General features: G+C 41.6%; 1 protein-coding gene across 1 annotated transcript in view; it reads right to left on the bottom strand.

Moving 5' to 3' along the window:
* Positions 1-14,769, bottom strand: part of DIAPH3 (diaphanous related formin 3) — a 560,319-nt gene that overhangs the window by 248,164 nt on the left and 297,386 nt on the right. Inside the window, exon 20 of the mRNA XM_075061558.1 lies at positions 7,883-7,984. Within this exon, the coding sequence (XP_074917659.1) occupies positions 7,883-7,984 (102 nt within the window). The remainder of the gene's footprint in view (positions 1-7,882; positions 7,985-14,769) is intronic.

The following is a 14,769-nucleotide window of genomic DNA, read 5'->3' as shown; positions in this document are numbered from 1 at the left end:
ACTAATGTGCCTGAAGAGGGCAGGAGGCTAAAAGATGAACTCAAGAGTTATGTATTATATTCATGTTTTATTGAGCTCTTCTCTCACTCATTTCAAGACACTTGATGCCTTTTTCTTCAGGGAAAAAGTGGCAAATATGATGATGCATATTTGGCTGAACAAAAGTTCCTACAGAAATGAGTTGGAAAATCTGAGCTTACTGCTCAGGAAGAATAAACCAAAGTAGTGGAAGCAGATTAGTTTAATGGAAATTCAAGGGTTTATATGAAGTGAATCAGAAATTCAATGGACATTTTACACTCAAAGACAAATAAGTGACTAATCTGAAACTGAAAAAAACTTAGTTTTCAAAAAAAATGAATAAGAAATTGATGATGTGAAAGATAGGGTACACTTCCCTGAGAACACTTATTGTTTTAAAATAGATCTATTAACCAGCTTACGGACAAAACAGCAGATATAGAAAGCACTGAATCACTCCCAGCAAAGGGTTTCTCAGAAGAGTATATTGGAAAATTGAGACAAGGTAAAGACCATTCCTTATCTGTGTTGTAACTGCTGTTCTTTGAGATGTGGGTGTGGATGTATAGTCCAGTCCAGCATGCACACATCCTGCACACTGAAACCAGAGAATCTGGCTTAGCAGCAGTCATTGTGGTAGTGCTCATGCCCTCTGGCCCTAGTAACCCACCCCTCAACCCCTATCTGTTCATTCACACTGCAATTCAAGGCTGGAGACTCTGATGCAGAGGGTTGGAGACCGGCCACGGAATACATGCCTGTACCCACATCTCGCAGAACAACCATTACAAAACAGGTGAGGAACCATCTTTTCTCCTTCAAGTGGTTGCAGGCATGTATTCCACTAAGGTGGCTCACAAACAGTTCAGGTAGGTGGTTGAGCTTGGAGTCTACTTAAACTATGACTTCCAGAACTGCCTTCCAAAAGTTTGCTTTACTTGTGGTAATAACATTTTGTTTGGTAAAAATATGCATGGAAAACCATGTAGCAGCCCTGCAAATATCCAATGTGAAACATCACTGAAAAAATGTTGACAGATGTCACATGTGCTCTCATTGAATGAGCCCATAATATCTATGGGGTCATAGTCTGAGCTACTCCATACAGGAGATATCCATCTGGAAATGATCTGTGAGGAGACTGGCTGACCTTTTATCTGATTGGCATAGTAGTCAAGGTAATGAACAAAATGGTTTAGACCTTTCCAGATAGAACACCAAGCACTACCTCACATCTAATGTACAGAGATGCTGCTTGTCTGCATATGAGTGCAGCTTAGGAAAGACTACAGGCAATTAAATAACCTGCTTAAGGTGAAACAACTTTGGACAAAATCTGTAGATGTGGTCTTAATGACACTTTTTTTATGAAGATTCTATCATTAAAGGCTAATTTACTGACTTCTTGTGGATGTTACAGCTACACGAAAGGTTGCCTTTCAGGAGAGGAAAGATAATGAACAGGTAGCTATTGGCTCAAATGGAAGATACATGAGGGCGGCCAGTACAGTATTATCATCTCACAATCAGACAGTTTCATTCACAAGTAGAAATAGTCAGACAATACCTTTCAGAAATCTCACTTTCATGGAATTGGAGGAAATCAACTCTCCTTGGATCAGAACATGAAACACCAGGACTACTGCCAAGCAAACCCTCAATGAGCTGAGAGAGCCAGACCCAAGGACTTCAAATGCAACAAGCAGTCCAAAATGTCCTAAACATGAGTCAAAATGTGTTGCATTCCCCGAGATATTGACCAAACCAAAAAACACACTTAGCCAATAGATAGAGCAAATAGATGTTTTTCTACAATTAAGCAGGATCCTCTGAACTGCCCTTCCTCCTCATCTAGCCATGTATCATCCAGGCAATGAGGTGTAGATGCCTCAACACCAAGAACACCCTGGCCAAAATGCTAAGTCAAGAGGCCAAGAAAGAGAGGAAGAAATTTGGGAGATGAAACTGACAAGCTGAGAAGGTCAGAGAACCAACACTGTCTTGGCCAAGCTGGCAAAAGCAGTATTAGATTGGCATGGTCCCATTTCAGTTTGAGGTTAGCCTGTGAAATGAACAGAATAGGGGGAAAGGCGAACATTAGGTCCATTCCCTAGTTCAAATGAAAGGCATCATTTAGAGAACCAGAGCTGAGTTTCACTCAGGATCAAAACTGACGGCACTTCTTGTCCTTTGTTGCAATAGCTGACAAAGCTAGCTGGGGTGGGCTCCTCCCTGCTTGTTCACATACTCACCAACAATAATATTGAAATGTATTATGTGGACTGCTATGCCCCTGAACTGATCTTAGAAGGCACAACACGCATTTTAAATGGCTTGAAGCTCCAGTACTCTGCTATGGCACTACACTTCTATCTGTGACGACAAACCCTGAACATTTAACATTCCTAGATCCACTCCACAACCTATTATGGAGACAGGCATTGGTGACTACTGTTCTGGTTGGCAGAGAATGGGCAAAGATAACATCCTGGCACACATGATTCTTGTTCTTCCCAACCACTGTAGAGAGTTCAGTATCTCTGGAGGCACTCAGACAAGTCTGTCCAATGACTGGCAGATCAAGCAATAGAGCAAGTTCACCCAATAGATATGTAGTAATTTTATGTGTTATAGTTTCTTTTTCCATATGTTTTGTAATACACTCCAAAAAGAATTAAAAACATTTTTCTACCTTGATTTTATCCTTTTTTTAAAAAATCATGATTTTATTCAAAGGAAACTAAAACCAACACCATGCTATTGTTTGTGTCAGTCTGTGCAGCAATATAATTTAACATCCAAACAATTCTGAGATTAACTCAACTTCCTGGGGTGGGGGTACAGGTGCAGCTGGTTGGGGCTAAGTGGGGCGGGGTTCAAGTGCAGGGCACTGGGGCTCAGCAAAGCAGTTGTTCGGGGGGGGGGGTGGCTCAGCGGGGGGTGGTCTGGCTAAGGAGGAGTGGGTACAGCTTCAGAGGAGTGGACAGATGGGGGCCAGCTCCCCATACAGTGACCCATCCCCTCACACTGCCCAGAGGAAACATGTCAATTTATTTATCCGGGGGGAAAGAGTAAAATCTGTGGGGGACATTAATTCTGCACTTTCACAATAGTGCAGAATTCCCCCAGGAGTAAATTTGCTTCGTTTCTTAGCAGACATGATTGGGAAGGTGAATGGAAGATTAAGTTGTAAACAGGGCCTTAACAAGCAGTATATTGGAGTCAGGGTGTCTGTGCTAGCTAAAATAAACAGGAACACTGTGGTGCTAGGGACAATGGACAAAGTAAGTTAGGACTATAAAGATGAGATAAAGAATAGGTCAAGAGTGGACAATGCATAGACAGAGAATCCTATGCAGGGATTGGTTCCTACAAAGTAACAAGCCATTCCCAAAACGTGTGATGCAAGTTACAGTAAATTCAATGTAATATGTAAATGTACATAAAGAAAGAGGTTTTCTGTTCAACACCATATACCCAGCCCCCTATACTATGATCAACTCAGTTTAGCTTTGCTATAGGTCAAATGAAGGAACCTGAGTGATTAAATCTGCCATTTAACTGAGGTTTTTTGGATCCCTGAGAACTGGATGAAGTGTTCTCCCAAAATAGGACAAGATATTCTGGATAAGCCAAGTAGCAAAGTTTTAAGGGAGAATCCCAGAAAACAGCCTGGCTTGAATCAAGGGAGCCTTATCTGGATTCTTAGACACAGACAGGTAGAGGTTGAGAAGTGGAACTCCTTAATGTCCAGTTAGAAGGATCCCAGGTAAATGCGCTGTTGCCTTTTCCCAAACATGAAGTGAGGAGAATAAATGGCAATAAGAACAGCCTTCCAGCATGCTCAGACAAAAACAACCCCAGGAGTGCTTTCGTAGGAACATAAAATATAGAACACAATTTTGCTGAGTCATAAAAAAATAAAAAGGTACCGTATTCCAGGATGTTAACTGAGGTTTGCCTGTCACAGAGCTCTGAAAAACAGCAACCATATAGTCTGTTTTGAAGAGTGATAATTATTTACTTCATCTCCCCGATCCATGGGCAGTAAAAGGTGTCCTTATCAGAGGCAGATGTACTGCACTAGTAGCAGCAGTCGGAGGAGGTATGGAGTGCTGTAGTTGATAGAGAGAACTCTTTCTTTCTGGCAAAGGCAGCCATTCAATGCCTACACACAGTGCTGAAACTGGACTGAGTTGGACAGGCATTTTTGCTCATACAGTTCTTACAGCAAAACACCTCTTTGCTTTCATAAGGCCTCAGTGTGAGGAAAAGTCTATGAAGAAGAAAAGGCTATCCTTGGCCTTGAAAATGCCTCAGCAAAGTAAAGATCAGAAAGGGCAGTAACCGTATATGGAAGAGGTGAACACTGAGCTTTTTTTCCTTAAAAAAAAAAACCAAAAAACCAAAAAAGCTAACTCTGAACACCAGCAAAACAAAAGTTCTTCACCAGCCAACTCCCAATCAATCATCAGACCCAGCAGGGAAGATCTATATTGACAAAGAAGTGAAAAAATGTATAATACTTGGCCTATCTTGGCAGCCATAGATACTGAGATTCAACACAGAACCCACTGAGCCGCCTTGCCTTTGACAGACTGTCTTGTCAGGTGTTCAACAATCACATCAGAATACACACTAGACTTTTAGTTTATAAAACGGCAATAACCCCAACTCTCTTCTATGGTTGTGAGACTTGAGTGACCTACAGAAAACACCTGAAAAACCTTGAACGGTTTTTTTGAAAAATCAAGAAGTCAAAGGACTTTGTGCAAGTTTGCTTGATAGCAGAACAAAATGGGCTGTATTCCAAAATAGACACAGCCAAGACCTATCCCACTCATTTAAAAGTCTCATACTGCCCTCAAGTTTTCAGATCAGAGGAAAACTCCACAGTTGGGTATGAAAGAGAAGCAACTGGAATTATCATAGTACATAGATGAAATCAAATAGAGCACTATTCTCATTACTGGAATATCAGAAAACTAGATTTGAGCACCATAATAATAGACTTTTAAGCTGCCTTACTTCAGAAGGAAGAAAGTGGCATTGCTGTTTTGGATAAATGGATCCAAAGTTATTTCTGAAATTACACAGATATAAAACTCAACTAGAGTTGAGCATGTATTTCAGATCCCAAGAAATCAATTACCATAACATGGCAGTTTCAAAAGTGTCAGATTTGTAACAGAAATTGGATTCTGATATCAAGAAAAAAATCAAAAACAAAGAAACTTACGCTACCTATGTGATCTGGACACTGACCACATTAAAGATTGATGAGATCAACTTATTTGTGGTTTAAATTTCTTTTCTAAATACATCTGCCTCACTTTACATAAACTTTCTCTTTCAACTGAAAGAGATCTTTAGCAAGTTAGCTCCTTTCATGGTCTGATTACATAAGAGCATAAATGTGCTTGTAGTTGTTGCCTATTAGTTTCTCTGCATGTTTATAAAAGAGAAGCAATTATACTGTTAGTTCAGATCCCTGAAACTAGACTAAGACACGACCAGAGGTGCACATACAGTATTAAATGATGGACAATCTAAACTGTAAGTGAAAATATTGATATATTAGATTAGCAGATTTTTTGTTTGAACATTGCAGATGAACAATCTGAAACGTCTCTTTTCATTTATGTAGAATACTTTGTTGCAGAATCAGTCAGCCACAATGAGTTAAAAAGAAAAACAAGAAAAAACAAAAACAAAAAACCCCTCAAAACCTGAGCTGAAAATACAAACAGTGGAAACAAGGATAATTTGCTCAGCATGAGTACAAAAGAATAACATAAGCATCTAGGGACAAAATCTGAAACTCAAAGGTACAAAATGAATTGCAAATAACAAGGAACATAAAAGGCAATAAGAGGAGAAAGAAAGACATAAGAAAAAGACAGGTCCATTACTTAATAGGGAAGGAAAGCAAATAATGGATGACACAGGAAGGCTGAAGAGCATAATGCCTTTTTTACTTCAGTCTTTACTAAAAAGGTTCATTGTAATCAGATACTTTAACACAATTAATATTAACAACAAGGGAGAAGGATCTCAGATCAAAATAATGAAATAACTGGTTACAGAATATTTAGATAAATTAGATGTATTTAAGCTGGCAGGACATGATGAAAGTCACCCTTCAGTATTTAAAGAAATAGCCAAAGCAATCTTTGAATCATTAGCAATTACCTTCGATAACTCATGGAGGATGAGTGAAGTCTCATAGGACTGTAGAAGAACATACATAGTACCTATCTTTAACAAGTCAAAAAAGGAGATTCTGGAGAATAATGAATTAACCATCCTACTTTTGATACCCAAAAAGAGTACAAATTATTAAGAACAGCCAAACTGGGTAAGACCAATGGCCCATCTAGCCCAGCATCTGGTCTTCCAAAAGTGGCTGGGACCAGATGCTTCAGAAAGCCCCGGTGCTCCCTGCAGACAGAAGCCCTGAGCCCATGGAATACCTTCTCTTTTCTCCTGATATCATTCTTCCCTTGTCTGCTCTGGAAAGGAGGAAGAACCTCAGGGTCTGTTCAATAGCAAACTCCATAAAAGAAATAAAAGAATGGATTTATGCACTGAACTGGGAAGGGAGGAAGAAGAGTAGAGAACCCAGCACTGTCTCCAGGTCCAATTTCCCTTTCTGCTTGCCTTCCTCCCTAGTAGCACTGTTCCTATTCTTACAAAGGTTACTCATCATATTCCAGTCATCCATCTGGGGGGACGGCGAGGGATAGCTCGGTGGTTTGAGCATTGGCCTGCTAAACCAAGGGTTCCGAGTTCAATCCTTGAGGGGGCCACTTAGGGATCTGGGGCAAAAAAAAACAGTAGTTGGTCCTGCTACTGAAGGCAGGGGGCTGGACTCAATGACCTTTCAGGGTCCCTTCCAGTTCTATGAGATAGGTATACCTCCATGTATTATCTATTACTAAATACCAGTGATGCCCTCCTCACCAAAACTTTTATTCTCCACTAGTACTTTTCATAAAGTCAACACTTCATATCCTGGTATATGCTCAAACTCTGGCATTTAGTGGGAAACAAAAGTTGACTGGAATGCTTCAGAGGCCACTTCTTTTGCACCTAATGGTATAACTAAGGTGACTTGCAAACACTGACAAATCAAAATTAATTTTAAAACTAGTACTCCATAAAAGGTCTTGAGAATTAAGATCAATGATCTCCAAATACGGGTCTCTACTTTGCCCACCTTTTTTCCATCATGACACAGATGAGCACTATCACCCTTGCACCCTTTTACCCTTCTATATACCTTCTACTGTGTGTCTGGAAAATGATGTGACCCACCCATCCCCCTGTTACAGATTTGCAAAGGTGAGCAAAAGCTGTACTATGAGAAAATATGTTGTAAAACATATACCCAAAAACACAGTTAGGTTAGTGTGATGATGCAAAAGGGTTTTTTGCCCGTACGTGGTGGATTGACAACAGAAAGTTGTGCGGAAATCTTAACTTTTTTTTTTTTAAACACACATTTTGCACATTACAGAATGACTTTTGCAATGAAAATTCCAAAATAGCCATAGAGTTGACTTATTTTAGACATCTATGAAAATTCCACCACAGAAATGGCCATTGTAAATGATTTTGCTGTAGAAAAGTTATATGGTTAATAATTACTTTATTTCAATGAGGAGATAAAGAACAACATAACAAATAGTTATGGAACTATAGATATGTCAGTTGATATTTATCTAGAAAGTACCATCACTTTTCTCCTCCAGCTTCAGCCTCTGGTTATAATTAGGAAGAATAACAACGTGACAAACACTTCAACACTGGTTACTAATGTAAGACAAGTGAAAAATAGCAGCAATGGGCTGGTACTCACCACAATTCCAAACTGCTCTGGTTCAGACAAATTATTATATTCACTCTTCAATTTGGATAGTGTATTCAGTTGCTCTTGTTCAGGAAGATGTTTTATTAAATTCTAACAAAAAAAGATCAAATTATGAACATTAGAAATCTCAAATCTTGCATTGCCTGTATATCCAACCACAGATTTTCATGCAGGATTATTACTGATATAGTAGCAAACTGTAAAATCAAATGTGAAGACAAGGTCCCTGTCCTGAAGTCCTTACAATGTATATTCAGAGTACATTGAGGAATTTGATTGATTACCTGGTGATGGTTAGCACACTTCGTGTGTGTGTGTGTGTGTGTGTGTGTGTGTGTGTGTGTGTGTATACACACACACACACATATTTTATTCTTTTTTGAATACCATTTTGAAAGAACAAAAAGTTGATAAAATACACTTCCTGTGCATGCCCAGGTAGAAAGCATGGTCGATGAGGTAGGATAGGAATTTCAGATGTAGGGTATCCACTGAGTTAATACACTAATTATTCACCTCTGGAAAATAGAGTGCTAATGGTGTTTTGGTCATAAACGAAAGTAAGTTGCACTTCCTTATCCTTGCCTCTGTTTTTGTAATTCAAAACCACCACAGAATGATGCAAAAATCTGGCACGACTAAGATTTGCAAATCAGCAACGACCTAAGACAGAAACAGGGCTCAAACTTGACTGTTATACAGTAGTACAGCATATCAGCACCTCTCTCACATTTTTCTACAGAAGTACAGCTGCTATTGTTTTTTAAAGAAAAGAATAAGTCTTAATAGATAAAGATTGTGAAAACATTCTTGAAAGCATGAACCAAGTGCAAATGAACGCAGTGATGTCTTCCTATGTTTGCAGGTAAAACAATAGCTGTAAGAGGTATGAACTGTATTCATCTCAGTAACTCAGGCCATGTCCACACTTTACCAGTAGATTGGCACTGCTGCAATTGATGGAGATGATGTTGATTTAGCGGGTCTGGTGAAGACACGCTAAATCGATAGGAGAGCGCACTCCCATCAATTTGTGTACTCCATCTCCCCGAGAAGAGTAAGGGAAGTCAGCAGAAGAGCATCTCCCATTGTCCCCAGCACAGAGTAAACACCACAGTAAGTTTATCTAGCTACATCAACTTCAGTTTATTATTCATCTAACTGAAGTAGCATAACTTAGATCGATTTATAGTGGTAGTGTAGACTAGCCCTCATATAACCAAAAAGTTTACATGTCAATACTATTAAGTGGTTCACTGCATGGAAGGAAAAGTATCATACAGGGACAATATACAGTCTTCTATAAGTGTTAGTCATTTTGATAACATAAAAGGCTTGAGAGAATACCTCCTGCAACACATCAAGAAGTAGCCAAGCTCAAGATGCAGAGCATGGCATCTAAGTCCCACTGAGGGGAAGCAAAGGCCAAAGAACTCAGCAGAGCCCATGGATTTATTCAAACCCCAGTGAGGGGAAAAGTAAGTCCCAAATTGCTAAGTGGAGCCAAGGGAGCATAAATTGTTTGAACCTCTCAACAGTCTACTGAGTGATATCTCATTTTGCCATTTCAAGTTTATTTTGTGGACACAGCTTGCAATAGTAATCCTCCTTTTCTCTTCCTCCCTTTATGACACCTGAACAGGAACTGCAGTGATTTATAGGTCAGAGTACTGATATGTGTGGGAAGCTAACTCATCACCCTGCCAATATTATGTGTGACTCATAATCTCACACTTCAGTGAACACAAAGTTAATTCAAGTTTAAAAATTACAAAACTGTCTTTAAATAGAACAGAACTGTACTTAATACTTAGTCTTTTCTCTTGAATCTTTTTAATATTTTTACCATTCATATTGGCACCCAGACTATTTCTGCAAATAAACACTGTCATTTAAAAGAGTAACCTGTTTAATGTTCTATATAGATATTTTATAAACAGCCCAGGCACGCAGGTGCTAAATCTTTCTTTTCTGGATGGCTCACTAGATATTTGAACCCAAGATCTCTGACCCACTAACCAAAGACCATCCCAAAAGACCAGTGCTTTTGAATGCAAATGTTCCAAATACCAGCTAACTTATGTTTCAGGTCAGTAGCGACTGACAATAATTATGATTTCATGGCTATTTTGTGCAATAACTGAGGTTCTTTGAGATGAGTGTCCTTACGGATGCACCGGTCCCCTTGCACCTGGGATCAGACACCTTAATCAGCAGTGCCTGTCAGACCACACATGCGCACCTCCTGCTTCCTGCGTGGGATATATATATTATATATAGCGCTGTGCGGTCCGACCTTCCCTAGTTACTTCTCTGCTGCAGAGTGTATATACCTGGCTCGAAAGCAGTGGGGAGGAGGGCTGGTAGTGGAGAACCGGTAGTGGAGAATCCACGTGGGGCACATCTCGAAGAACCTCAGTTTACTGCACAGGGTGAGTAACCTTCTCTTCTTCGAGTGATGTCCCTATCAGTGCTCCACTTGCAGGTGACTAGAAAGCAGTGCCTCTAATTGGAAGACTGGGGCTTCGAAGCGCACATACTGCTGATAGGACAGCATGTCCTAGGAGTGTGTCCGCTGTGGTGTCATACATAATAGCATAGTGACAGGCAAAAAAGAGTCTGCTGATGCCCATGTAGCTGCTTAGTAAATGTCAGCATTGGGGACATTACTAGGAAAAGCTACTGAGGTGGCTAGGGAGCGTGTGGAATGTGCTCTCATATTAGCAGGAGACTGTTTATTGTGGAGTTCCATAAGACAAATGTTGACATTGAGAGATCCACTTGGAAAGGTATTGTTTAGAGATGGTTGTGCCTATGGATCTTTCAGTGGTCGAGAGGAATAACCATGAAGATTTTTTGAAAGGTTTTGTCCTGTCCAAGTAGAACGCTAATGCTTGTTTCATGTCTAGGGTGTGTAGAGCTGCCTCTTCTTGGTTACTCTGAGGCTTTGAGAAGAGGTAACGAAGGTGTATTGGTTGATTGAGATGGAATGATGATGGAACTTTGGATGTGGATGTAACATAACTTTGTCTTTATAAAACTGCGTATGATAGATAAACTATAAGGGCTGCAATTTCACTGATTCATCGGGCAGAAGTGATGGTGACAAGAAATGCCATTTTCATTGGTAAATGCACTGTGACAAAGTTTCTCTTCTACCTTGGTGGGTCCTATGCTTATTGGAAGATTTGCTCACCTCAGTGATCTTCCCCACAGTCTGGATCAACTCCTCCTGTGTCTGATCAGGAGTTGGGAGGTTTGGGGGGAACCCGGGCCCGCCCTCTACTCCGGGTTCCACCCCAGGGCCCGTGGATTGCAGCTGCCTATAGTGCCTCCTGTAACAGCTGCATGACAGCTACAACTCCCTAGGCTACTTCCCCATGTCTCCTCCAAACACCTTCTTTATCCTCACCACAGGACCTTCCTCTTGGTGTCTGATAACGCTTGTACTCCTTAGTTAGTCCTCCAGCAGCACACATCTCACTCTCAGCTCCTTGTGCTTCTTCCTCCCAGCTCCTCACATGGACTTCCTCTCCTTTGGCTCTCCTTGCCTGACTGGAGTGAGCTCCTTTTTAAACCCAGGTGGCCTGATTAGCTGCCTTGATTGGGTTGCCAGGTGATCTAATCAGCCTGTCTACCTTAATTGGCTAGCAGGTTCCTGATTACTCTAGTGCAGCCCCTGCTCTGGTCACTCAGGGAACAGAAAACTACTCATCCAGTGACCAGTATATTTGCCCTCTACCAGACTCCTGTACCCCACTGGTCTGGGTCTGTCACAGCACATAAAGCAGGTTGCCATTGTTTCAAATGGGGGTCTAGTAAGAGAACGTAGGATGCAGCCAAGATGCCAGGCCAGGGTTAGGTCTTGTATGCGGGGATAAAGATTCTGGATACCCTTCAGAAAACATTTCATGAGTGAGTGGATGAAGATGAAATGGCCACCTATGTGAGAGTGAAAAGTAGTGATTGCCACTAAATGTATCTGAATGAAGCTGATAATCATGATTGTTTAAGGTATACCATGTAGTCATGGATAAGTGGTAGCAGAGCGCATACTGCATTGACCTGATGGGAGGCCCACGAGCATGGAAATCTAGTCTATGCATCTAGTCGTATTGCACCTACTATTTAAAAGTATGTTTGACAGCATCCAACTAGGTTATTTCAGAATCCCAGAACAACGAAGGAGGCAGGCTTTGAGGAGGAGCATCTGTCGATTGGGATTAGGGAGGCATCAGTTGTTAGGATCATGCTTGGTGGAGGCTGCATCTTGTGAAAGGAGCCACAGCATCGCATAGAGAGAGATTGGGCAGCATACCATCATGTGAAGGAGGTAAGTATACCAGATCTATCATGGCAATGTTGGAGCTTTAAGGATGACAAGAGCTCAGTTCTCTTGTATCTTGCGAAGTCCTCGGAATAGGAGGGGAAAAAAGGAAGGGCATAGAGGACTGGCGCATCCCATGTGATGAGGAATGCATCTCTCAGTGATCCACATCCCAGTCCTGCTCTGGAACAGAATTGAGGACAGAGGGAGTTTTGTAATGTGACAAAAAAAAAAATCTATGGTGGGGCAGGCCGAGCAGTTGAAGATGAACTGAAGGAGTCTCATATCTAGTTCCCACTCATGATCGTGGAAGAATCTCCTCCTCAGCATGTCCACTGAGTGGTGTTCTGGTATCCAGAAAGGTATGCAGTTTGAATAGTGATGATGTGCTGGATTTACCAGTTCCATAAATTCAGTTCCTCCTAGCATAATGAGTGAGATCTCCTTCTGCCTTGCCTGTTAAAGTAAAACATGCAGGAGACATTGTGGGTCATGACTCTGATGGTATGATGTTTGAGTAGAGGGAGAAAATGATGGCAGGCATTGCAGACCACTCGTAGTTCTAGAAGGTTTATAGATAGGGTGGATTTGAGTAACGACCATCTGCCCTGCACTGTGTGATTGTGAAGATGTGCTCCCCCGCTGATTAGGGAGGCATAGGTTGTTAGGATCATGATTGGTGGTGGTTGGAAGAAAGGAACTCTGACACAGACATTCTTGGGCTTTGCCCACCGAAGTACTGAGTGCTTGAATCTCATCGGCGTGGATAACAGTTTCTGGAGGTTGTGTTTATGGGGAAGATATACTGTACGGAACCATGCCTGAAGACATCACATGTGTACTCTTCCATGTCTCATCATAAAAGTGGCTGCTGCCATGTGGCCTAGAAGTTGGAGGAACATTCTAGCAGAGATATGGAGGCAAATCAATATGGTGAATACCAGATCCACTATAACTGAGAATCTGTGAGGTGGTAGGAAGGCTCTGGCTTATATGGTATCCAATTATGTATCGATGAATTACAGGTGTTGTACTGGCATTAAAGTGGACTTTTCTCAGTTTTTGAGGAGGACTAGTTTTGTTAAAAGGCCCTTTGTTATACCAACAGCTCAAAGAACGTTGGTCTCGGATTGGGCTTTGAGGAGACAGTCATCCAAATATGGAAAGATGACACCTTGTTTTCTTAGGTAGGCAGTGATTACTGTAACGACCTTGGAGAACACCCAAGAGGCCGGTGACAGTACGAAAGGCAATACACCTTGTACTAGTAGTAGTGGTTGCCTACAACGAATCAGAGAAATCGCCTGTGGGCAGGGTGTACTGTGATATGAAAGTATAAGTATTGGCAGTCGCGGGTCAAGAACCAATCCCCCTGTTCAAGTGCTTGGATAATAGTGGAAAGAGTAACCATCTCAAAGAGTTGCAGTTTGATTCATTTGTTTAAATTGTGACGGTCCAGGATTAGTCACCAGCCTCTGGACTTCTTCTAGATCAGAACCCTATGTTTGAAAGGGACCGGTTCTATGGCTCTCAGTTGCAGAAGATGATTTATTTCTCACCATAGTGAGAGGAATTCCTGAAGGAGTACAGGGCGGGGTGGGGTGTGGCAGAGCAGGAGAGATAGTAAGGGGATGGAGTACTCTTCCTTGACTATCTCTAGAACTCACTCATCCAAGGTCACCAAGCTAGTGGGGATGTCAAAAATGGTTGCAATGACTGGAAGAGTGGGAGGCTTCTCTAGGCCTCAACCACACCTTCCAAATTATTGTTTTGGTGGGGGGGGGTGCATAAGAGGTATCCTCATGAGAAGTGGACAGTCTACATTTTGAAGGAGGCCTTTGTTTTAGGCACTGGATGGCATACTGTCATTGAGTATTGCGGGAGGAGGTGATACTTCTCCGTGTGTCTCTTCGGCACAGGCATGTAGATGACAAGATCTGGGAGAGTAAAGTGGGTCTTTAATAGAGTGAAGAGAATTGTTCACGTGCTGCAAGAATAGCTTTTAGCCTCACCGGGCAAGTCTTCTACAGAGGTTTCTACCTCCTTAGGAAAACCAGAGAGGTGGACCTATGATGCACGCCTCATGACCACAGCAGTTGTGATGGAGTATGTGGCGATATCTGTGGAGTCTAGCGAGACTTGTAGGGCTGTAGGGGCTATGAGGTATCCCTCCAATATCAGGGTCTGAAATTGCTCATTCTTGGCCTTCGGAAGGTCATGGCAGAGTTCCTCCAACTCGCCGTAGTATAAGTAGTTGCATTTAGCCATCAGAGCTTCATAGTTCGAAAATCAAAATTGGAGCGTGGCTGATAAATATGCATTGTGCCCAAATAAGTCTAAGTGTTTCCAGCCTCTGTCTGGATGGCTGGAACAGGAATGGTATGGATGACCTCTCTCTTGAACCACATTGACCACCACAAAATTTGTGGTGGGGTGCAAGAACAGAAATTCTGCATCTTTCGCCAGAACATAGCATTTTTTGTCAGCAAATTTGCAAGTCTGAGGGATGGATGCCAGGGTCTGCCAGAGCAACTTTGCGTGATCAAGA

Source organism: Chelonoidis abingdonii, chromosome 1 (assembly GCF_003597395.2).
Source record: "Chelonoidis abingdonii isolate Lonesome George chromosome 1, CheloAbing_2.0, whole genome shotgun sequence".
Taxonomy (NCBI): domain Eukaryota; kingdom Metazoa; phylum Chordata; order Testudines; family Testudinidae; genus Chelonoidis; species Chelonoidis abingdonii.
Note: the sequence above shows the minus strand (reverse complement) of the source record. Positions and strands in the feature narration are given on the sequence as shown.